General features: G+C 54.6%; 1 protein-coding gene across 1 annotated transcript; it reads right to left on the minus strand.

Annotated features, from left to right (window-relative positions):
- Positions 1-537: 537 nt before the first annotated feature.
- Positions 538-22,555, minus strand: KRBA1 (KRAB-A domain containing 1). Its single transcript, XM_079149281.1, is given in 19 exon segments — positions 538-1,241; positions 1,244-1,879; positions 3,324-3,428; positions 3,908-4,015; positions 4,452-4,592; positions 4,684-4,887; positions 5,542-5,718; positions 6,325-6,477; positions 8,180-8,353; positions 8,718-8,861; positions 9,331-9,531; positions 10,212-10,367; positions 11,755-11,928; positions 12,180-12,311; positions 13,347-13,502; positions 14,196-14,345; positions 14,967-15,086; positions 15,452-15,578; positions 22,383-22,555. Coding segments are annotated over 19 exon segments (3,540 nt in total). The 5' UTR covers positions 22,395-22,555; the 3' UTR covers positions 538-771.
- Positions 22,556-22,619: the final 64 nt, after the last annotated feature.

Consider the following 22,619-nt stretch of genomic DNA (forward strand, 5'->3'; position numbering starts at 1 on the left):
GGAGGCAGGCAGCACTGGAGACTGCCCAGCATTCACTGATGTGGCTGTGGGCTGGTCAGTTCCACCCAGGGCAGGAGCTGGCATAGTGACTGTGTCCGAGACAAACCCAAGACTGACTCCAATCCCTTGTGTGTTATGAGTTGGTGTCCCAGCCCATGCTGAGGACCTCAGAATGTGGCCTTACTTAAAAGAGAGGGTCATCAAGTTGAAGTTGAGTCCCTGGGGTGGGCCTACCCAACACACTTGGCATCCTGACACACAGCAGTTACCTGGAGACAGAGATGCATAGAACACAGTGCAGACATGAAGATGGCACCCACAGGTGAAGAGCCTGGCACAGACCCCCCCATGGCCTGCGGACAGTCCTGAGTTTAGACTTCTGGTGTGTGATGCCCAGTCTGTGCACTGGGTTCAGCAGCTCTGGGCTGGCCCCACGGAAAGAGCCCTTCCAAGAAGGTGCCTTGGTGCCCAGGCCACTGGCACACTGTCTCTAGAGGTGCGGGGGGGTGGGGGGGGCTGATCTGCCTCGTTCCCACTGTACTGGGGGCCTAGTCCAGCCAACCATGCCCCAGAGTGGGTCCCCACCGAGTGCCTTCCTAGAGGAGCCAAGGGCCCTTCCTCAGCAGCTAATGCCCTTCAGAATCCACACAGGTAGGTAAATCCAGCTTAGACCACAGGGCAGACTTCTCTCAAAATGACATGTGCCAATATTTACTCCAGGAAAGCAAAGGCCTGGCCCTTTGCAGGGCTAGGAGATCAGGAGGTCGAAGGTTAGGAAAAGGGCCTCATGGTCACAATACACGGCTCTGTGCGTGTGCGCACGCCACCACCTGAGTGAGGGTGGTCCTGGTGAGGACAGGAAGGAGCAGCATCTGACTGAACCTGAGCCAAGAACAGCAGAGGCACGGTGAGGAGCACACCCCACAGTGGCCTCCTGAGCAGACGCCACTGAGCTGGCACAACCAGGACAAAGGGCAGGTGTCCGGCAAGGGGAATGCCAACGGAGCAAGAGAGGAAGGCCAACCCTGCAGAGGGCAGCAGGGGCCGGCAACAGGGCACCCAGGCTGCTCCTGCGCCCTCAGCCAGCTGAGCTGCTGATGGCCCCACGGGGCTGCGTTCATCACCGTGTTCTCCTGAGGGCTCCCCCAGTAGCTGCTCAGCTCCTCGCTTGCTCTGGAACCCTGACTGGTGCTGCCCTGCGGGCAGTGGCTCCATGTCTACACTGGTTGCAGGAGTCATCAGGGGGGTAAGGCCGCAGGCACAAAAGTGGGGAGAGGGCCCTGGTGGCACCCAGGATGTCCGAGGAAGGGGTGTCCAGTCAGTACAGTGTGGCAGTTGGGTGCCAAGGAGGGGGGTTGCTGGGATGGGCTGGGTCTGGGTCTGGAAGGTTCTGCTGGGGGAGCATCAGGGGGCACCAGGTGGACCCTCCCTCTGGAGAGTCCCAGGGAGTCACCAGTCCTGCAGCCTTCCGCTTGGACCCGCAGGATCTTTGGTTTAGGTCTGGTGGGGCCCTTCTGCCTCCAGTAGGGTGTGTGTCTGTGACCCAGTCCATTGGCCCAGCGAGGTCCCCGTGGGAGTGACCAGGGCCAGGAAGCCTGGCGCTTTGGCCCAGGACCCTGGGGGCGCTTCCCCAGCCGATCCACCTGGGTCCTCATAGTGGCCACTTCCTGAGCCAGTCCTGCCAGGGCCGTGGCCAGTCGGTCCAGCTTCTCCGTGAGAGCAGCACCAAGGCTGTGCAGCTCCTGTTGCAGGGGCCTCCCACAGGAGCATGGCGGCTGTAGGGAGGTGGCTGGCCACAACGGTGAGACAGCTGCTGGAGGGGGAGACTCGCTGGGTGGCTCAGGTGGGTCTCTGGGGAGCTGCTTCCTTTGGGTCCTGGCTAAAACCAGAGTGAGGACAAAGTTAGATTTCTTGTGCTGTAAGGAGTTCTTGTACCCCCAGATCCCTTGCACTAGTGTTCAGTGTCCTGCCTGCTCTAAGCGTGGCTTCTAGAGGGAAGGAAGGTGACTCAAACTGGAGAACAAGGATGCTATGCCTCGTTCGTTACATCAAAATCGCTGTCTCCTGCCATGCCACACACTGATGATAGGAACAACCAGATGGGGTTCCATGGTGACCAAGCTTTCCCAGGACAGTGGTCTCTCAACTTCTGGGAAAAAAATTGGAGGGTTCCTCTACAACCACTAGGGCCAAATGTCCCACCTATTCCTGCCCTAGGGTCAGTGAGAAGAGCCCAGAGAAGGCACTCATGGCAGAAGGCTGAGGGTGAGGGCAAGCACCCAGGAGATGGGCCAGAAGTCCAGGTGAGACCCACCAGGATATTTCCAGTGGGGCCACTCAGTAAGTACCCAGAGCCCTTGGATACAAACTGCCCCTTCTGTCTTCTTTCTCCTCACTCACAAGTTATAGATTAAGAGGATTTGAAGTCTTAAATTACTTTCCAAAAAATCATCTAGCCAGGCGCAGTGGTGTATGCCAGTAATGCCAGCAGCTCAGGTGGCTGAGGCAGGAGGATCTCGAGTTCAAAGCTGGCCTCGGCAACTCAGCCAGGCTAACCCTACCCTAAATAAAATAGGAAAAAGGCCTGAATCCCCTGGTGATCTCCCCCCAGATCATCTAATCCTTCACCCCACCTCCCCTGGAGCTGGGCTCCCCCAGGTAAGCCTTACAGGCAGCCCTCAGCCAGACCCCACCATTCTCCAGGCTCTCTGCCAAGTGGGCGGAGGGATCTGCTCCCCCTGCCCGAGCTTCAGCCGAGGCTCTGCCCTTCTCTTTCCAGCAGGTGCAGCGGTGACGAGGGCTCTAGTGGCCCATGGCCCCAGGCCTTGCCCGGTCTAGGTCTTCAGCTGAAGCCAGGATGGGGCCCTGTGCTTCCACCTGAGGGAGGGCAGGGGCCGGCCCAAAGTGCACCCCAAGAGCAACCAAAGCTGTGAGCCGGAGGGAGGTCCCACACTGCAGGCCACACCCCAAGTCCCTGGTGTCCTCAGAGCTACTGTGACTTGGAGCCAATGCATTCAGGATGACCTTGGCCAGGCCACTCAAAAGTGCTGGTCACTGTTTCTTCATCTATTCTCTGAAGTCCCCTCAAACCCTAAATATTGATTTAGAACCACTTCTCCGTTTCTGCCTCCAACAGGCGTGTGAGTCGTGGAAACGCAGCGGTTCCTGCACTGGAACACTGAAGCGGAAGAGGCAGCCTGAGTGGCTGGGGTGAGACTTCCTGCCCACGAGCAGAGTGGTAAACTGGGGAGAGTGTCTTCTTCTTGGAGCTGGGGGCTGGGGTCCTGGCCAGCCCAGAGGGGACAGGGAAGCCACCAGCTCACCTGCAACACTGTGCCTTCCACATCCCGGCTCCAGGCTTCTGAGTTCTTCACCACCCCTGGGCCTTTCATCCAGCCGAGGGGCAGGCCAGGGATGCCCTGCTGCCTCTGTGGAAAGAGCACAGAGCACCTGGGACAGGGGCACATCATTTTGCCAGAGCCACCCTGACATGAGGATGTTCCAATGTGGGGGAAAAAATCAAGTTTTCCATTTTTAAACAAGGATTAAATGAGATGCAAGATGGACACTGGGTCTGTCAGGGAGCCTGACTCTGGTGGAACGGGCACACGAGTGAGGACTCTGGTGTGCAGATCTGCCCTGTCCCTAGCACGAGGGCTGCGCCAGAGCGTGAGAGTTCACTGCAGCTCCAGCCTTATGCTCAGGGGTCCATCAGGCAGGTCCTGCCCGCAGCAAGACACCTCAAGGATGTGCTGGGGGCATCCCTGGTCTACAGCCAGCCACTCTGACATTTTCTGCTGGGCATGGGGCAGTGAGTAATGTGGCGTGGCGAGGGGCTGGCACATGGCACAGGCCATGGCCTGGGATGGAGGAGCCCCCCAGCCCCCAACCATTTCCTGGGCCCTACCTCTGCCTCTTGCGGTATTGCTGAGAGAGCTGGGTGGGCGGGCACTCTCTGCAGTCTCTTCTCTCCTGGGTGACTGGGACTTGTCTCCTATCCCCTCTCCGGCTTTTCCTATTGGGAGCAAACACTGGGTCATGAAGCCTGGGTGGAGTAGAGAGGTGGCAGGGGTAGCAGGTGGCATTTCTAACCCTGAAGGACAACCCCCACGAATTCTCACTTTGGATGCTTCCTTTGTTGACCGCCAAGTTTTTAAAAAGTTACAGGACGGTAATGTTATCACTTTCTGTACACAGACACGTATCTACACATGCACACGTATCACCAAGTACACAATATGCAATGCCACCCGGTGGCTTGCCAAGGTTCCTCCACAGACACTCACAAGCATCGCTCCGGGCACCCTGCTCAAGGGCCCCACCTTCTGACTCAGCTCCCCTTAAGGGGACAAATGTAGAGGGCTTTCTGGCCCCAGCAGGCAGAGTAATGGGGGATTAGAGACCTCAGTGTGGACCTCAGTGTGGATGTCTGCGGGGAGACCCAGGCTCACCTGCACCAAGGTCACTGTGGGCCTCAAGCTCTCTTCTCTCGGACCCTTCACCAGGGCTGCTGCTGCTGTTGCCACTGGGGGACCTGCCAGGGCCAGGGGACAGAGGGACTGGGTGCTTGCAGCTGCGAAGGTGCTCCATCTCTGTGTCACAAGCAAAGCTGGCATCAGAGTACTGACCAGAGTCCTGCAGGGCAGCTCATGGTCACCCCTGCCCATGCCCCAGCAGGCTTACCCTGGAGGGGAGGCCGCCAGAGCTCAGGCTCCATCCGTGCATCTTCATCAGAGCTGCTGAGGCTCGAGCTGGAGCCTGGGCTGGGGCTGGGACCAGGGCCGGGGCCGGGGCCAACCAAGCAGGCAAAGCGCAAGGGCCTCACAGGCAAGATCCCTCTCAGAGAGGTCTCCAGGCAGTGCAGCGGGGAGGGCCTGCTGGCTGCCCCTGTGCAAACGACAAGAGAGCCAGCTGGCTTTCACCTGATGGCAGCCAGGACTTTGCCTTAATGACCATTCACAGACCCATTCCCTTACAGTTCAGCCCCAAGCCCACATGGGCTCTGAACAACTCACTCTTTGGCCATGGGACATGGAGAGATCAGAGCCTGGTCAAGTCCCTGGCTGCTCTACAAAGTCAGTTGGGGAACTTTCTACAAGTCCCAAGTCCCTAGAAGCCAGCATGGTCAGGTTCCGGCCAAGACCTGGGTCTGTGAGCCGCGCAGTCCCACGGCAGGCTGCATCCCTCTACCCCACACCACACAGACCAGTAGCTGGGTAGGGCAGGTGGTGCCTGGCAGGAGGGTAAGGAAAGCCAGAGGATCTGCCGAGTCATCTTCTGCCCCAGAAACAAACCTAGAGCAAGCTGCTGGCACAAGCTACCTGGACATGGTGGGTGGAGGGGGGCTTGACCCCAGAGTCTCCACTGGAGAAACCCAAGGACAGAACAATGCTTCTCCCACCCCATCCTCCCTAGCACTGGGTCATTCTATCTTTTTCCTTTGCCAATTTCAGCTTTGGCCTGGCTCTTGCCTCCATCATGAGGGAATGGGATGAGAGAGGGAAGGAGGAGAACCTGTCAGTAACACCAGAGGCAGCTCACCATCTTGCAGCCACTTCCACGGCTCTGGTCCGATGGTCCCCTGTTCTTTGAACCCTTGATGGCAGGTGGGGATGCAGCTGGAAGTGGATGCCTGTGGGCTGGCCAGGTGCAGGCTTCTGGTGGGCACTTCTCTACCCTGTCTGAGACAGGATGACTCAGAGGCCTCGTCCCTCAGTCCTGTTTAAGGAGAAGCCAAGAAGGCTGTCAGCCTGTGCAGCTTGTGCCACCAAAGAGGAGTGGACGGAGAACTTCTGCCCACTGTGGGGCTCTCGGGCACACAAGTTTCAGGAATCACCTACTCGGCCTGTCTCAGATGGGGTGGGGAAGTAGTGCCCCCAGAGCCTCCATCTGACCAGCCCACAGGAGCCTGCTCAGAGCCTCCAGTATCTCTTTATTCCTGGACTCAGCTCTGAGGTTTCCTGGGAGCCCCACAGCTCAGTGACTAGTGCCCAGATACCAAGGCACATGAGGCTCACTTGCCAGGATGAAGACGCTCAGTGGATGAGGGTCCTGCTGAGGCCTGTGTGGTGCAGCAGAAGACCATGGTCAGGGTGTACACGTCCTGGACTCTGCCCACACTCATTCACCAGTGAGTCTGCATGTGTGCTGAACAGACCATCTGGTTTTCTGGCCTCAAAACAAGCCTCTGCCCTGGCTGTTTCCAGAGTATCTTCTTGGCTCAGGTGGATCTGGTCCAGGACAGCTGGGGGCAGCAATGTGCAGGCCAATGGTACAGAAGCTGCCCAGTCCCACTCCCAGGTACCAGAGTCACCACTGAGTTACCTTCCTTGTATGCCATCCAGTTCTTAGGCTCCGCTCTCCTGGGCTCCTTGTTTGCTGCTGAGGAGCAGGACCAGGCAGGCCGCTGCCCGGGTACAGGCAGCTCTTTGAGACAATTCTCTAGACCCTGGAGTGGGGAGCTTCCCGGCAAGCATCCTGTAAAGATCCAACATTGGCCCTCTTGGGTGAATGAAGCCGGGGCTCTGTATACCCCAGGGGCCTTGCCTCTTCAGGGCAAAGGGGCCATCGGAGGAGGCACAGAGCACTGGGCATTGTGGTAGCTCAGGACTCTAGGTGGAGACCTGGCCCCAAACATCTGTCAGCCCTGGCTTGGGTGGACCTGCCCAGGCTGCTGTCTCCTCTGCCACCTACACAGAAGCCTGCCCAGGGTGGGGGAAGGTTGTAATGGGGGAGCCTGGCCATAGATGTGGGTCTAGGCTCCCTCAGTGCACCCAGCTGCCACCATGGTGAGGGATGACAGCACACCAGGGGCCCTAAGGACTGTGCTTAAGGTTTCCTTTACTACTCAAAGGTGGTTAGCTCTGCAGGTTTCTGTCCTCTGAGTATGACAGGCCATGGCAGGTCAACTTACATGTTTTCAACTGTGAAAAAACCAAATACATTGTAAAAATTATGTTCCTAGTGATGGAGTTGTGCCAGCAACAAGAAGGAGTTGAGGAATTCTAGAGGGAAGACCCTTTTCCCGGCAAGTGGACAGCACTGTCCATATGCCTCTGCTGGTAACTGCTGGTAACTCTAGCTACATGGATCTGGAGGGGGAGAGCATAAGCTACCATAGGATGTTTGCTGGTTCTGGGGCAGGGGAGGGTGCTGCAGGCTGGGCTGGGAGCTCCTGAGGGGCAGCGGGAAGGCCCCTGCATTTGGGTTACTTAGGACATGCAAAAGAAGTACACCCCAGGACACTGCCCTGACAAAAGAATGAAGTGGTGTTGGTGGCCAAGGGCTAGCAGGACAGAATGCAGAAACACACCAAGGGCAAGTGTTTAGATAAAAGCAAGGTGGGGACCTTCCTGGAATGCCACTGTCCACGTGAGGAGACAGGGCTTGTCACGGAAGGTGTCTCTGGAGGGTGGTTGTCAGTGGTTGTTGTGGAGACACAATGGGGGCTGAGGGGCAGGGAAAGGGAGACTTCGCTTTTCCCATATAACCTTTTGTAGCCTTTGAACAAAATCATTTGATTATATTACCTATTAGAAACTAAAAATTAAGACAAGCCATTTGCATTTTAGGGGAAAAGTCCCACACCCAAGAGGCTCCCCAGGGCACTCCGATACTGAGAAGGCCTGCATGGCCCAGCTGGCTTCAGCTCTAGGCCTTACCATTAACACGAGGTGTGGTAAGGACACAGATGCAAGCAGGTATGGTGCGCACCCAGGGGACAAGAACAGACCGAGAGTACTTGGATTACGCAGGTGGGGAAGAAGTTAAAGGGATGCTCAGGAGCACTGCAAGGCACCAATGTCCCCAAGTCCCCAGGAATGACTCTTCCCAGGAAGGCACAGGTCACCAAGCACACTTCTGAAGCTGGTTTATTCAAAGCATAATCCCCTAACCTGAAGGCCAATCGGGCACATCTTTGTGGCTGGGAGAATGAAGAGTTTAATGCAACAGGAAATTATTAAAGAGATCTCAGTCACTGCCCTGTCTTTCTAGGCCAAGTCACTAAAATAGGCCCCCACCCCACCCTACTCGAGACAAGTTTGTTGCTGCCTCAGTGTCCCCAGCTCTGCTTCTGGCACAGGGCATGGAGACCTGATTGGGCCAGAGGCCATGATGGGCAGGGGCTGTGCATGACATCTTGTCCCAGAGGGACTCCAGCCTCAGGTCGGTAGCTCACCTTTTCCAAGCCGCTGTCCCTGGCTCCCACTGGGACTCCCAAAATCCAGGTCCCCATCTGAGCTGCAGGCTGAGGAAAAGCTGGTGGGGGTGCCTCGGGGGCCTGGGGGTTGAGCCAGACCCTCTCTTACGCAGCCCTGCAGGCCCAGAGGCAAAGGTGGCTCCTTGGTGGCCTCTGCAGGAAACAGCACATTTCAGGTCACGCAGAGCTGCTGGAGAAGAGGCCCCTGGGCCATGGAGTAGAAGGCACCAGAGACCCTGCCCCAGGGAATCTCTCTCCAAGGTTTCCCACGGCACTGACGGAAATCCCAAAACTCCACATTTCATCTCATAACTAAGAGAAGTCTCAGAAAAGGAGAGGGCGAGAACCTCACACTGCTGTCAGCAATCTGGAGAGCTGCCTGGGGACAGGCTGAGAGAGGGCGGTGGAAGAAGGCACGTGCTTCAGGAAGCCTGGGGAAGACAACTAACAGTCCTCAGCACCGCCCTCCTCTGTGCGCATGGCGACAAGGCTACCCCAGGCCCACCGCCACATTTACCTTCACTGTGCGATCCTTGAGACCGCAGCTCTGACCTCTGGGACCCAGAGGTGGCCAGTATCCTGGGTGGTGATGACCCACCTGGGGGAATGCCTTTCAGACAGGCCTCCAGAGCCGCCAGTGGTGAGCTAGAGGCCCTGCTGGCTGGGAGAGGAGAGAACACTCTGTTACCCTCTCTTACAGGTCCCTGCCCTCCTGTCAGGCCTTGGCTTGGCTTCTGGCTGGCTGCCCCGGCCTGCCTTTTGCTGGGCTGATGAGTCTTGCACCAGATTCCAAGAACCTGCCAAGCAGCAGACCCTCCTGGGGGGCTTTGATCTTCTCTGCTCCTCTGGAGGAAATGAAGGTGTCCCTGGCCTTGAGGACAGGGATCGGGAAAACCACTCGTCTGCAGTGGCCAGCTTCCTTAGACAGGACCTCAGTGCACAAAGAAGGTCCTGACTAAGCCAGAGTTGCTGGGCAAGCCTGGATTGAGGATGTGGACTGAGGTTGCTGCTTGGGAAGGAAGCCCAGGGACACGTTCCCTGCCTAAGGGATAGGCAGGTCTTCCTGGGCTGTAGAAGCTTCTCTGAGGAGAGTCCCACTAGGACATAAGGAAAAATGACCTAGGCCTTACCTTGAGCTGTGGGGCCCCAGCAGGGTGTTCGGATCCCTTTGGTGTCTCCAGTAGCAGAGAGGCCACGGCCCTGCCTACTGAGCGGGCAGGATGTAGGCCCCAGGGCGCTCTGGGGCCAGCTGTCCTCCACCTTCACCACAGCGAATGTGCTGCCAGTTCCAGGACCAGGGTGGGTAGGAGGGGTCTGGAGGTACCTGGGCCCTGTGTGGAGGAGGTCACCACTCACCCCAGGCCCTGTGAGGTCTTTATAGGTGAGGGGGCTTCCAATGCCCCTCTGCCTCCATGGCAGTCACTGTGCCTGGGTACAGTCACTTCTCAATCACCAGCACAAACCCAAATCACATTCCTACTTCCATCAACATCCCTTCAGGTTGCTCTGGAGCTTTCTGAAGAGACATTAAGTCAGCTCTGCCCCTTTAGCAACATCCCCTCAGATTTTTCTCCCTGCCTAGGCAAACCACCCAGTGTAAACAGACTTGATGGGTAACCCAAATCCAAGTCCTGCCACCAGACCAGAAAATCTGAGGCTAGCCCAAATCCCAGTCACACCACCCAGCCTGAACACACCTGACAGGAACCCCTGATCACAAGTGTAGCAAGAGGGTCTACTGGGCTCCAACTCCATCTTTGATGTTTTGGTCTTCCTCCCCACCATCCCTTCCTTCTGAACTTTTACTTCCTTCTATGAAAGTCAGTCTGGACAAGGATCGCGTACTGACCAAGCACCTCCTCCATGCCTCGCTCCACTTGCAGAGTGACGGTGCCCAGCATCTGGCCCTTCTGACTGGGGCCTGCCTGCATGCTTTGTTGCAGAGGGTCACCCACAGCCCTGCTTGTGGCAGCTCCCCTCCCCTCCCCTCAGCTCAGCAGGTGGCTTTTACCTCCAGAATTCCTCTTCAAGGCCCCTGGATCCTCCTGTAGCTGCAGGTCCCCTGCTCCTGAGGGGCTGGGGCGTCTGTCCTGGGCTTCTGGGATCTCTTTCAGACAGTTCAGCAGACCCTGGAGGGGAGGATCCCCTGAAGGTGACTCAGTCTTCACTAAGGGAAAAAGGCACACATGTCCACCAGCGCCCAGAGTCCAGTCCTAGCACCAGACGGGGACCGTCCAGCGTGCAGTTAGAAGGGTGCTGGGAGCATCGGTGAGCTGTGTGTAGCCTGAGCAATGCTTGATCCATTAGGCAGGGAAGCTGCTCCTTTGGGAACTGCTGGGAGGAATCCCCCAGTTCAAGAATGCCCGAGTCACACTGGCACCCTGACCTAGCTCACAGCTCCAAGTTCAAACAGCCTGAGATGAGAACCAACGCCAAATGACCTGTTTACACCAAGACCCCTGCCACACAGAGAAGCAAGCAGCGTAACAAGACTTCTCCCACACTGAAACCTTGTACCAACTGATCCCATTTGATCTGTACCGCTATAAATAAAGCGGGGGGACTTTTCTTTGTTAGAAGTCACACATGTGCTTTGAAAATATAGAATTCTTGCCTTTTTGCTTTTATCTCTTGATACATTACTTTCATAGCTTCTATTCCATGGCCAGCCTATCCTTCTGCCGGGTACTCACTCCCTCGGCCATGCAGGATGTGAGTGAGAGGCTACTGGACCAGGAATCTGCAGATGTGGGCTGGGTCTTCCCATGTCTCATTTGGTCCTGTTTAAGCCAGTGTCATTTTGGTGCCCAGTTTACAAATGCCTAACCCTAACCCTCCAGAATGGGACGGATGAGTGGGGAGGCACTCAGAGCGGAGTGAAGAAAGCGGGCACTGGACAGTGCCCTGGTCCTGAGTACAGCTTACCTTTGAGGAGGCTGTGACACATACAGCGTCCACAAGAGGCAGGCACACTTGGACTTGACCCCACCCCACCTTGCCCTCTGGAGGGAATGACTATCTCCTTGAGATGCTGCAACCAAGGATCAGCGGCTTTTAAAATGGATTCTACCATTATGTATAACTAAAGAGAACCAATACAATTAAAAAAGAAAAAGAAAACTTGAGAAAAAATAAAATAAAATAAAATAAAGCAGGCAGTATTTAAAGAGAAAAGATTTAAAAAATAAAAATAATAATAAAGTGTCACTCCAGGTCAGAGCTCCTGCCCCACTGGCTGTCTAGACCAGGGGCGCTCTAAGCACCCTGCTGAGTATTAACAGAAGTAACACCTGAGTGCTGTGGCTCTTCTCCTGAGTCCCAGGTTAGGAAGAGTAAAGAACGAAAAGCAAGCCAGGGCAGTGTGCTTTTTCTATCCAAATGCTATCCTTAAAAGAGTCGCCTGGCTTCAGTCACATGACACTGGGGATACAGGAGCAGCCAGGTTGGTAATGATCCTTAAGGGAGACAGTGTGGAATAGAGAAACACCTACAGAATGGCTTTCTAGGGGCTTTGGAGACCTCGGCCTGAGGGTGTCAGGTGCCCAAGGACTCACCTGGCCAGGGTGGGCTTGCTGGCACCAGCTCCACTGTGGCTGGCCTTGAGGCGCCCAGGAGAGGGACAGCAGGCAGTAAGTTTGGGGCTGCCTCAGGGTTCTGGGGCCCAGGCACAAGGATTTCTTTCAGACAGTTGATGAGGCCTTGCAAGGGGCTGTTCCCAGGAGAGATTCCTGCACACAGACAAGGTCAGTGAGGTGAGTGAAGTCACTGTAGTCCAGATGGGGCAGCATGGGACCTTGTAGTCAGTGGGATCTCTGGGCAGCTGAGAACCGGCCATGTGAACAGACAAGGCCTGACCAGTCAGGTTGCTATGAGATGGGAGAGACAAGACCACCTCATATAAACTGAACGCCCCCACTGCAGACCAACCACTCAGTTCCAGGACGGGCCAATCCCATCTCCAGGAAAGCCAGACTCTCACCAGTCCCTGTGGTTCCTTTCTCCTGCGTTTGGTGGCTCTTCCTCTGGCCAGGGCTGCAGGTGGGAGGGCTCAGCTCCTCACCTGTTGTTCCTGGGCCTCCTCTTCCTGTTGGCCATGGTTTGTCATCAGTTTCTGTTACAGAAGACAAGGAAGGCCTTTCTAGCCTCCACTTTGGAATCACCCAGGTCCGGTCCTCACGAGGAGAGACCTCTCTAGTTCCCCAACTTCCTGGGGCAGACAAGTCCCAGGAGCTAGCTTTGGAGGACTTGTTCCAAGAGGGCTGGGGGCCTTTCCCTGTTTCCTTCCAGTTGAACTGCAAATACCAAGACCATTCACTCTGAACATGCCTGGACACTTCCTCCCGACCTCGGCCTCTGAATTTGGCTCAGCAATTGATACCTGCAACCTCAATATACCAGCCACAATCTCACACTCGTGCTTTTCAAGTCAGGGCATGTAGGTGGATGACACCTGAAATCAGAGGCTAAGTAGGCTGGTTTTTTGCCCTTTTTTTTTTTTTTTTTTAAATTGTAGATGGACACAATACCTTTATTTTATTTATTTATTTACTTATTTATTTTTTATGTGGTTCTGAGAATCAAACCCAGTGCCTCATGCATACTAGGTGAGCGTTCTACCACTGAGCCATAACCCCAGCTGCAGGAGGCTGGTTTTTTTGGGAATACCAATCTTATTCCATATTACTTCAAAATATTTTAATAAAAAGATATTTAGAGAAATGCAAATTTGCAAGAATTTTTAAAGATAAAATGAGACCCCAGAGAAATCCTAGAGGCTACTGTGGCCTCCTCTGCAGTTAGGCTCTGATAAGAAGGTCTGAGAATCAGAAGGGGTGCACACAGGTACGTTACCTGCTGGGTCCTGGTGTTAGAAACTGCCTGGGGATCCCCATGTGTGCACATGGTTCTCAGCAGTAAGGGGTGGGTGAGAGGCCTCCTGAGGACCAGGCATCACACCTCCTCCCCTTTGGTCTCCACAGCAGAGGCCAAGTGTACAGTTCTGCTTCCCATGACCTTCACCCCCACTTAGCAGCAGAGGAAACTGAGTCCCAGAGAAAATGAAGAGGGTGATGTTCCAAGTTCCCTGACTCCAGGGTCAAGGACCTGGAAATGCTGATGGTCCCCATCATCACTCAGTCAGACTCACTGATGAGGAGGGGCCTTCCCAGTCCCCTGTCCCCAGGTGGACTACTGGAGGATGAACTGCTGGCAGGTGTCGTAGCCAGGCTGGGCCGGCACACAGGGCTGTCCGGAAGGCAGCTGAGCAGACCTTGGGGAGGGCAAACCTCCACTGCCACGATTGCTGTTGAGGGGGAGAAGACAAGAATGCTGCCATGCTCCTGTCACTGTCACCTGGGTCCTTCCTTGCCACATTCTACTAACAATGGCCAGGACAGCAGGGACCTAGGTACTGCCACCACTGAGCTGATACCAGGTTGACAGCCCTGGTTGTGTACTGAGAATTGCCAAGCAGCTCTAAACCTGCATTCCACCAGCCTTTCTGGGTTCCATTTTCATATGCCACCAACTGAGTGGAGCTGGAGGAACGGATTCCAGGGGAGGTGGGACCTGAAGTGAGTGAGCAGGGACCAGGGGAAGGATAGATGCCTGGTATGGTGGAAAGAGCACAGGGCTGGGAACTGACCTGGATCTCACTGGCCACTTGGAAAGGCTCAGTTTCTCTCCCTCCCTCATCTGCACATCAATAAACATTGCTCACCTACCACGCAGGGCCCAAGGCGACAGGGTGGGGCCACCAGGGGGTGGCTGGATCCACAAAGAAGAAACCACCATGAGAAAGCCCAAGAGAAGAAACCACCAAGAGAAAGCTACTCTGCACCCACTGTGACCCAGGAGCTCAAAGGCCAGACATACAGCCAGGGGCCAGGAATGGAGAGGAGCTTGGCAGGCACCCTGTACCCAGTGTGAGGACTTGAACTTCACCTTGTGGAAAGGCTGTGAGCACCACAAAGGCCGCGCTGGCTGTCTGACTTACCCTCAGGGCTCACTCTCTCCTGGTCCAGGCTGGTTCCCCTGCTCTCAGGGACGTCCTCAGTGTCCTTGACTTCCCCGAACAAGAACTCTGGGATCCCCTTCACCAACTGCACCAGAGCGTTGAGGTGCAGGCTGTGCCGGGGCTGTCCTCCTGTGGAGGGCCACAGTGAGCCCTGTGCCCTGTCTGCTCAGCACCATGCTTCTGCACGAGCTGTGACACCTGGCTCTCAGGCAGCACTCCTGAACACAGGAGGAGCAGCCCAGGAGAGCCTGATGTCCCTCCCATGAGCCCCGGGGACTCAGATCAAGCGGTGATCTAAGGATCAGTCAGGATGGGGCAGGAGCAGGGTGTGTGGGGGAGCAGGGGTCTTCTACCCCTGTCTCCTTTTTTAAGGAAGGGAATGTCGAGCAGGGCTGTCTTCGCCATCTGGCCCTCTGCCTTTCCTGGCACCCCTAAACTCCCAGCCTTGCCCGGTCTGGGCCTGTGGAGCTGGTCTACCATCAGTGGAGCTGCAGGCTGGCTCTGCAGGGGCGGCAGGGAGAAGGGGTCCAGTGCAGGCAGGAAGGGGCCTCTGGTGGGTGTGTTCTCCAGGGTGGCCCTGGTTTCTTCTGAGCCCTGCTCTATGAAATGGACAATATGTAACAGGCTCCTAGCCCAGAGTGGTGACAGGTCAAAGCCAGGGTCGCTGGGGTAAGGAGGGCTAGATTAAGCAGGTTGAGGTCAGAGTGTCACCTGAGGACCATGAGTGGGAGGGGGAGCCCCGGGACTTACCCTGGGGGCTTCCCCTTGTAGGAGGCTCCTGCCCCTCATCACTGTGACTCCCTCCTTCCATGGCCCCTGCAGGCTCCGTAGGTGACAGGAAAGCAGAAAGGGGAAGCAGCTCATCTGTCCCTGGGGAGAAAAGCAAGGACAGTCACCGTGGAAACAGAATGATTTCTCCCTCCCAGAATCCAGTTGTGGCCCTGGCACATGCACACCTGCGTATGTCTCTGCACGTTGGTGAGGTCACCCACACTCAGAACCAGAGCAGTAGGACCCAGGGTCACCACACACCTCACCAAACGGTACCCAGGTGAACAGGAGGCCCGGCCCAGCGCTCAGGAGGCCCCTAAACCCGTTCCTTTCGTAGATGAGAAGACTAAGGCTGGGTGGGGACGGGGGTCCTGCAGTCTCAGGGCGCCCTGGACTCCAGCCTTCCCCTTCCACTCCTAGTCGCGCTTGCTGCTTGCACCCCAGGGAGGCCGGTGGCGCCGTACCCACAGAGACCAGCGTCTCGTAGTTTTCCCGCATCACGTCTCGGTAGAACTCCCGCTGTCGCTCCTCCAGCAGCCGCCACTCCTCCTCGGAGAACCGCACCTCCAAGTCCTTGAAGCTGATGGGCACCTGTGGGCAGTCTCGGGAATATTGGCTGTCCCTGCCAGCAGGGCCCAGCCCAGCTGACCCTCAGCTCAGGGACCTGCACGTGTCTCTGGGTAGACACCAGGGGCAGGAGCAGTGGATGGGTGGGACCTAATACCAGAAGCAACAAGAATTGCTAGAGACAGTGCTGGTGGTCAGCTGGGTCCCCAGGAGGACTTGTTGAAACTCTAACCTCCAGCATCTGTTAATGTGACCTCACTCGGAAATAGAGTCACTGCAGTTGTAACTAGTTAGAGAAGTCACACAAGTACTGTAGTCCTTAAACCAGGTAACTTGTGTCCATTTAAAGAGAAGAGACACAGAGACAGATGCAGAGGGGAGGAAGTCATGTGAAGATGGAGGGAGATATTGGAGTGACAGCCACAAGCCAAGGAAAGCATGGGGCCCCTGGAAGCTGGAAGAGGCAGGGAAGGAGCCTGCCCTCAAGCTTCCAGAGGGAGTATGGCCCTACCAACACCTCATTTCTAGGCTTCCAGACTTGGAGAGAATGAAACTCTGTTGCTTGAAGGCCTGGGTTTGTGGCTCTGTTACAGCAGCCCAGGGAAAAACAACAGCCTCATGTCCCCCAGCCTCTAGGCCCCAGCAAAAGTCAACCCTGGATGGCAACCCTGGCCAGCCTGGAATTCACCTTGTTAGATTATTTGAGTTAGTAAGCATACTTCCCTGAGAATGTGCAAGACCTGAGATCCTAGTACCGAGGATTAAAATAAAAGAGAGTTGACTAATAAAGCCAACTAAGGTTGAGGATCCCTTATCCCAACCGCTCAGGACCAGAAGTGTTTTAGATTTCCAGTTTGGGAATATTTGCTTCTACATAATGAGATATCTTGGGCACAGGACTCAAGTCTAAAAATGAAATTCATTTATGTTTCCTATGTATTTTATACATATAGCCTGAAGGTATTTTTAATGTGCCTGCATTCTGAACGTGAGCTCAGGTGTGGGATTCTCCACATGTAGCATGCTGCTCAAAAGTTTTGGATTTGGGAACACTTTAGATTTTAGCATTTTTTATTAGGGATAGAGACACACATCTATATAAGAAAAAAAAAACACAACTATTCTTTTTAGGAGGGATGCTACAACACTCAGGAATCAAGTGAAGTTTGAAGGTTGTTCCTCTCAGCACCATGGAGGTGGAAGAAGAGAGGGGGAGGGAGGAAAACAGAGGGCGAGAGAGAGAACCCACATAGCCTTGCAGGTCTAGAGACAGTCTGTCAGCCTGTGACCCCTCTGGCTTGTGTTTAAGGCCCTTGATCTTCAAGGTCCAATCTTTTGGCCACAGTTCTTATATAGACCCTCTGCTGCCAGACTGAGTCTAGGTTTCTAGCTGGGGGACTGGACCCCAGGCCTCTGGTGGGCAGAGTCTGTCTCACTTTTCAGGTCCTGCCTGCCCTTTGAGGACCGACCTGTTCACACAGTGCATCCCCACGGGGACCCTGCAGCATACAGGCATTAAGCTCAATGAGGTGAAGCCCACAAAGCCCTTCTGTACAGGTAGACTCTCTGGGAGAAAGATAAAGGGCCCCTTAACTAGATGGAGGTCCAGGTCTCTGAGCAGGACCAGCCAAGCTCGTCTCTTTAGTCAGTGAAAAAACCTCCAGTGCATTTGCACCAGGTCAACCAGAACAAAAACACCCATTTAAACACCACCAGATTCAAAGACCCGCACGATGAGCCTGCGCTGATTTATGGCTAGACTGCTTAACCAAGAAGAAACATTCTGAAACTTAAATATCAAAAGACTGACGTGGTATTTGATTTTCAAAGAAGTTTGCCTGGGAAACTGCACTTCTTTTCCCAGGAAAATCCTGAGTCGGAGAGCTCAACCCTGGTGAGTCACTGTCTTGAGGGGAGGGCATCCACACCTTTCCCTGTGCCTGGCTTTTGACATGTCCTGTTCTTTTTAGCAGCATACTGAAGAACCTGCTGGGGCTGAGTTAAGGTCCCACTGTCCCCTTGGAGGAACCTCCTTGGACCCCTGTCCAATGACACTCCAGGATGCAGTCCAGCTGTCCCCACCTTGCCATGCTCCTTACCCCAGACCCCTCTCTGGCCTTGCCCCCCTCTTCCTTAGGGATGGGAGTGTGTTACATGCTGTGCCTTTCTTGGAGAAGTACCCAGAAGAAATCTGGGAACCCTGGATAGCTCTGGAGATGGTCTTCTTCCTCTACATGTTAAACTCGCATAGCTTCTATCCCTCCCACGCTCATCTTCTGCTACCCTGTGGTTTTTTTAAGATAAAAGCAACCCTTTTGTCTTAGTTTCTTTAAAAACTGTCATTCAGTGGATTTTAAAACAACCATGACACCCTGGAAAATGACCAGCATCTGACAGGTATGAATTTAAAGTTAAGGCAAAAATGAACTTTAAATAAATCAAGCAAAACTTAAATTTTGAGACGTGTCTTTCTGGTTCAGAAACAAAGGCAAACTATGGTTTGTAAGAAATTATTAAAGAAAATGAAGATACTGATAAAGCAAAGAAAACTCCTGGCTTGTTTCATCTACTCAAGTCAGTGATTTAAAAACTGTCACTGCTTCTAACTGGCAGCCTTGTCACTCACTCACTGTACACCCCTGCCTGTCACCCTGACAGCCGACAGGAGCATCATGCAGTCTACCCACTGCATCCACCTACCCAGCCAGAGACAGCTTCTCCAGCGACTGTCTAGATGCACAACTTCTCACACGGTTCAGCACAGCTCCGTGCAAGAGTTAAGTGCATCCGGTGTTAGGGGTACCTGGAGGAGACCCCTGGGAAGCTGCCCACCCATTTCCAGTGACCTCACTCCCTGTGTCTCTGCCACCTGCTGTGTTTACTGTGTGTCCTCCCACTGTAATGAATCACGGCTGTGGGTCTGATGACCTACTTCTCTTCCTAGGGATTCCTGAGTCCTGGATGCTCCTGGGGACTCCAGCACAGGGCTCCATTATACTGGGCCACCTTATGTCCAACTGTGTTTGTTCCATCACTCCTCAGTCCTCCCCTCCAACAGCTGGGCCTCTCTGCTCTCCTGCTGCACCCTCTTCCTTCTTCCCTTGAGTCCTCCCCAATCAGGGCTTGGGAATCATGGGGGTTTGCAGAGTGCAACAGGGCCAAGGTCATCAAAGTCAGTCAGTTGGTCAGTCCACCTGAAGGCTGCAGACCCCTGGAAGCTTCAGACTTGTCACAACAGACCCAGGGACCAAATGGACACAAGTGCCACCTATGGACTGAGCAGGCACATTTTACTTGTACTCCTTGATTATTGAGTTTAAACATGTACAGGTGCTGTGAAGGCCAACACGCATGTCCTTTAAAAGTAATAAGAATTTACTTTAAAATATGTGAAAAAACTACGTGATGCACTGAGCATAACACTGTGGGGGACTGGGGAAGGTAAGAAGGGGGGTCACAGAGTCAAAAATGTTGGAAGCCCCTATTTGTAGTCCAACTGTCTCACTGCTGTAGTTGAGGCAAGTGGGAATGATTAGCCACTGGAAGGTGTGACCAGAGCCATGGCCCAGCCATGTGCCACCCAACAGTGCCTCGAGTGTACAGGTGTTGCCTGTGGACCTCTCCAGGGCCTGGAGGAGCATAAAAGATGGAGATGGGTCAACAGCACTACATGCTACCTGGAGAGGGTGTGCCAGCAGAGTGGCAGTGTGTCACAAACCACCTGGTCTGAGTGTCCCTGGCCTCCACCAGGCAGCTAGCATGCTCTACCTGCATTGTGGAGCTTTCCTGAAAGCAGTGGAAGCTTCGGCCACTCTCTGGAGCAAACCTGCATGCTCCCCAGGCAGCTCTGGGTCAGCATCTGGCTTCCCATGCAGATTCCACTGCAGGTGGTGCTATGGTGTCAATGTGACCCCAGAGTCCATGTGTTGGAAACTTCATCCCTAATGCCAGTGTTGAGAGGTGGGAATTGTGTGATGTAATCAGGCCATGAATGGACTGGTGGCATGAGAGCAGGTTAGACATCTTGGGATGCTTTCCTGATAAAAGGCTGGGTTCAGCCCCTTGCTCTTCCTCTCTCTTGCCCTCTCCCTTTCCACATGGGCCAGATCCTGGTCCCTTGATCTTAGACTTGTGACCTTCCAAAACTGTGAGACATAAATCTCTGTTCTTTACAAATTTCCCTGTCTTAGGTGTTCTGGTATAGCAGCACAAAACAAACAAGACAGTGGCCAAAGACTTAATTGGCCACCATGTATTTCCAGTTTGGCTGTCAGTTCTATTTTCCTTGTAAGCAATTGGCTTAATCTGTGTCTTAGTCCATTTTCTGTTTCTGTAACAGAATACACGAGTGTTGGGAGAAATCTTAGTCCTTGGCTCACAGCAGTTAATGTCTCAAGTGTGTAAATCTGCAGGGAGGAGCATTCCGCTTCTCCTACTTAGGAAAGTAAACAACTGCCCCAAATTGACCTAGTGTTACCAAGGGAACCTGTATAGGAACCTGGTGGTCTGACCCCCGTGGCACATTGTGATTGGGCAAGAAACTTATAAAATGTATACCTGTTCCTGCAATCAACGAGTCTGCAGGCTGCTCGCCATAAGCCTGCTTCCACCCAACTCCCAGAGTTTGTGGGTGTTGACTCTGCGGCCCTTACCTGCACCTGAGCTAGCCTGACACCTCTACACCTGAGAATGAGTGATTTATAAAGAACAGACATTTATTTCTTACAGTTTTAGAGGCTGGGACGTCCATGGTTGAGGGCATTCGCCAAGGCCTTCTTGCTGCATCATGACCTAACGCAGGGCATAATATGGTGAGGTGATTCTCTCTTTCTCTCTCCCTTTTATACAAGGCCACTCCCTGGATAACTATTAATCCATGAATGGAGTAATGCATTCATGAGGACAGAGCCCTCAGACCCAAACACCTCCCAAAAGGCATTCACATCTGACTTTAGGAATTAAGTTTCCTACACATGAAATTTGGGGGGACACCCTCAAAGCACAGCATTCTGATTTATCTGTCTTCTGTGAGTTTGGTTAGTATAAGCTGATTCTCCTGGGATCCATAATCCAGGGGTGCAATGAACACCACCAGATTAGTTATGGGACTTTAGCCAAAATACTAAACTCATTTGCACCAAAGCAAACTCATCTATAACATCAGGATAACATTCTATCTCATAAGGAAGATGTGGAGATAAAAATCAATTGATATAGGAAAAATGCCTGGAAAAAATGCTGACTGGTCTGCAGCCAGGTCTGCCTGCTAACGTCCACCAGCAGGGCACAGCCTGCCACCTCCAGCTCTTCCACACACTATTCCTGACCTCCTGGGAACCTTTTATCTCCAGGCTAAATATATCTGGCTTTTTTAGACATCTGTGAGCGATGCTTTCCAGAGCTCTCACCACCCTGGTCTCAAGATGGACTCCTGGGCGATGGAGTTATAAAGAAATACAGGAACTTACTGTGGCCTGGGTAGGTGCTCCTATCAGAGGCTTCTCAGTGTTCAGGAAAGTGGAGGAAGAGTGAGCTGTGTGTGTGTGTGTGTGTGTGTGTGTGTGAATAAGTAAGTGTGCAAAAGTTCATCTTCAGAGGAAGAAAGCCAACTTTGCTCCCCTCCCACAACCAACAGAGGAAAGTTTTGGGGGCTGATCCAGGCCTACTGTAGCCGCCTCTTAAAACACCCCTTCTCCTGCATGACTAGCCCCATACAAAACTGCAGTGCCCACAGGACCTGTCCACTTCTCACGGTCCTTGCCAGCCTAGACGAATTCTCCCAGTGTGTCTCGGACTACCAGATCAGACCCTGTACACACTGCCCTCACTGTGCTCACAAGGTCCTGGGCTCCTGGGAGTCACACTGGACATGAAGACTGGGCACCACCTGCCAGCCTCTGTCTCACTGTGACCTTGCACTCCCCAAGGCCAATCCAGGCCAACTTCTCCATGAAGTCAAAGCATGAGAATGCATCCTTCCACTCACGTTAGATCTGAAACACCGTGTTCCAACACCCTGGTTTTGAAGAACAGAAAACTACTGTATGAGGATGCCCTAGGATGAGGATAGTGGGCATATCTGAGCAAGGCATGTCCTTGGACTGCCCTGTCAGCAGGAGCTACAAAGACTGCCCTTGCCCTGCACCATCTGGCTTCCTGGCTTCTCCCAAGATGCTTACTGGGTACTTGTGATGCCAAGGTCCTGGCATAGTCTCTGCCACTATTCCAACACGGTTGCCGAAAGCTAGTCGAAGTTCAGGGGCCACCACAATTGCACAGCTAGCTCCTGTCCATAAAACCCTGCAACTCCCCACTGGCATTTTCACTGACCACAAACTCAGCCCCAAATGTGCCCAGGCCATGACAGCAGATGGGGCTCTTCCTCCAGCTCTCGGATTCACCACTATGCTTCTTACCAAGATAAAACTTGGAATCTCTTTGATCTATTTCTCCCCACTCCCACCTCCCCACTCCCTGGGAGCCGGGATCTTAAGAAAAATAAAAGTATCAGACTTAGTGGTTCCCCCGAGGCCTTCATGCCCACCACTCTCAGGATAACTTGTTCAGAAAAGGAGACACGCAGGGGGAGGTCGATGCTTAAGCCCGAAGAACGAGTTTCCGGGGCGGCGGGGCTGAGACTCCAGGTCCCCGGGTCCCGGGAGGGGGCGGGGGCGGAGTTGAGCCGGACTTCAGGGCACGAAGTCCCCAGTACCGGGCTGGCCTGGCCGGATCCCGGCTGCTCCCGGCCCCGCCGCCCCGGGCCGCGCCGCGCAGAGCCGACCCGCCGCGGCGTCCGCCGGTCCGCGCGTCCGCCCCGGCTCGCCTTACCTGGCGCGCCATCCCAGGACGCAGCCGCGCGGCCGCCCCGCGGCCGGCCCGGCTTCCGGCGCCCACAGGCGGAGGCTGCGCAGCCACCGTCGGCCGCGGCGGCCCAGCTGCGCGCGACAGGAGGCGGGGCGGCGGGCGCGGGCCGCCGGGGAGCGGCGCGGAGGGCGCGCCCGGGCCCGCCCCGCGCCTGGCCGAGCCCGCCCCGCGCGCCGCGCATCCCGGAGGAGGCCGCTTCCG

The sequence above is a fragment of the Sciurus vulgaris genome, assembly GCF_902686455.1.
Source record: "Sciurus vulgaris genome assembly, chromosome: 8".
In the NCBI taxonomy this organism is placed as follows: domain Eukaryota; kingdom Metazoa; phylum Chordata; class Mammalia; order Rodentia; family Sciuridae; genus Sciurus; species Sciurus vulgaris.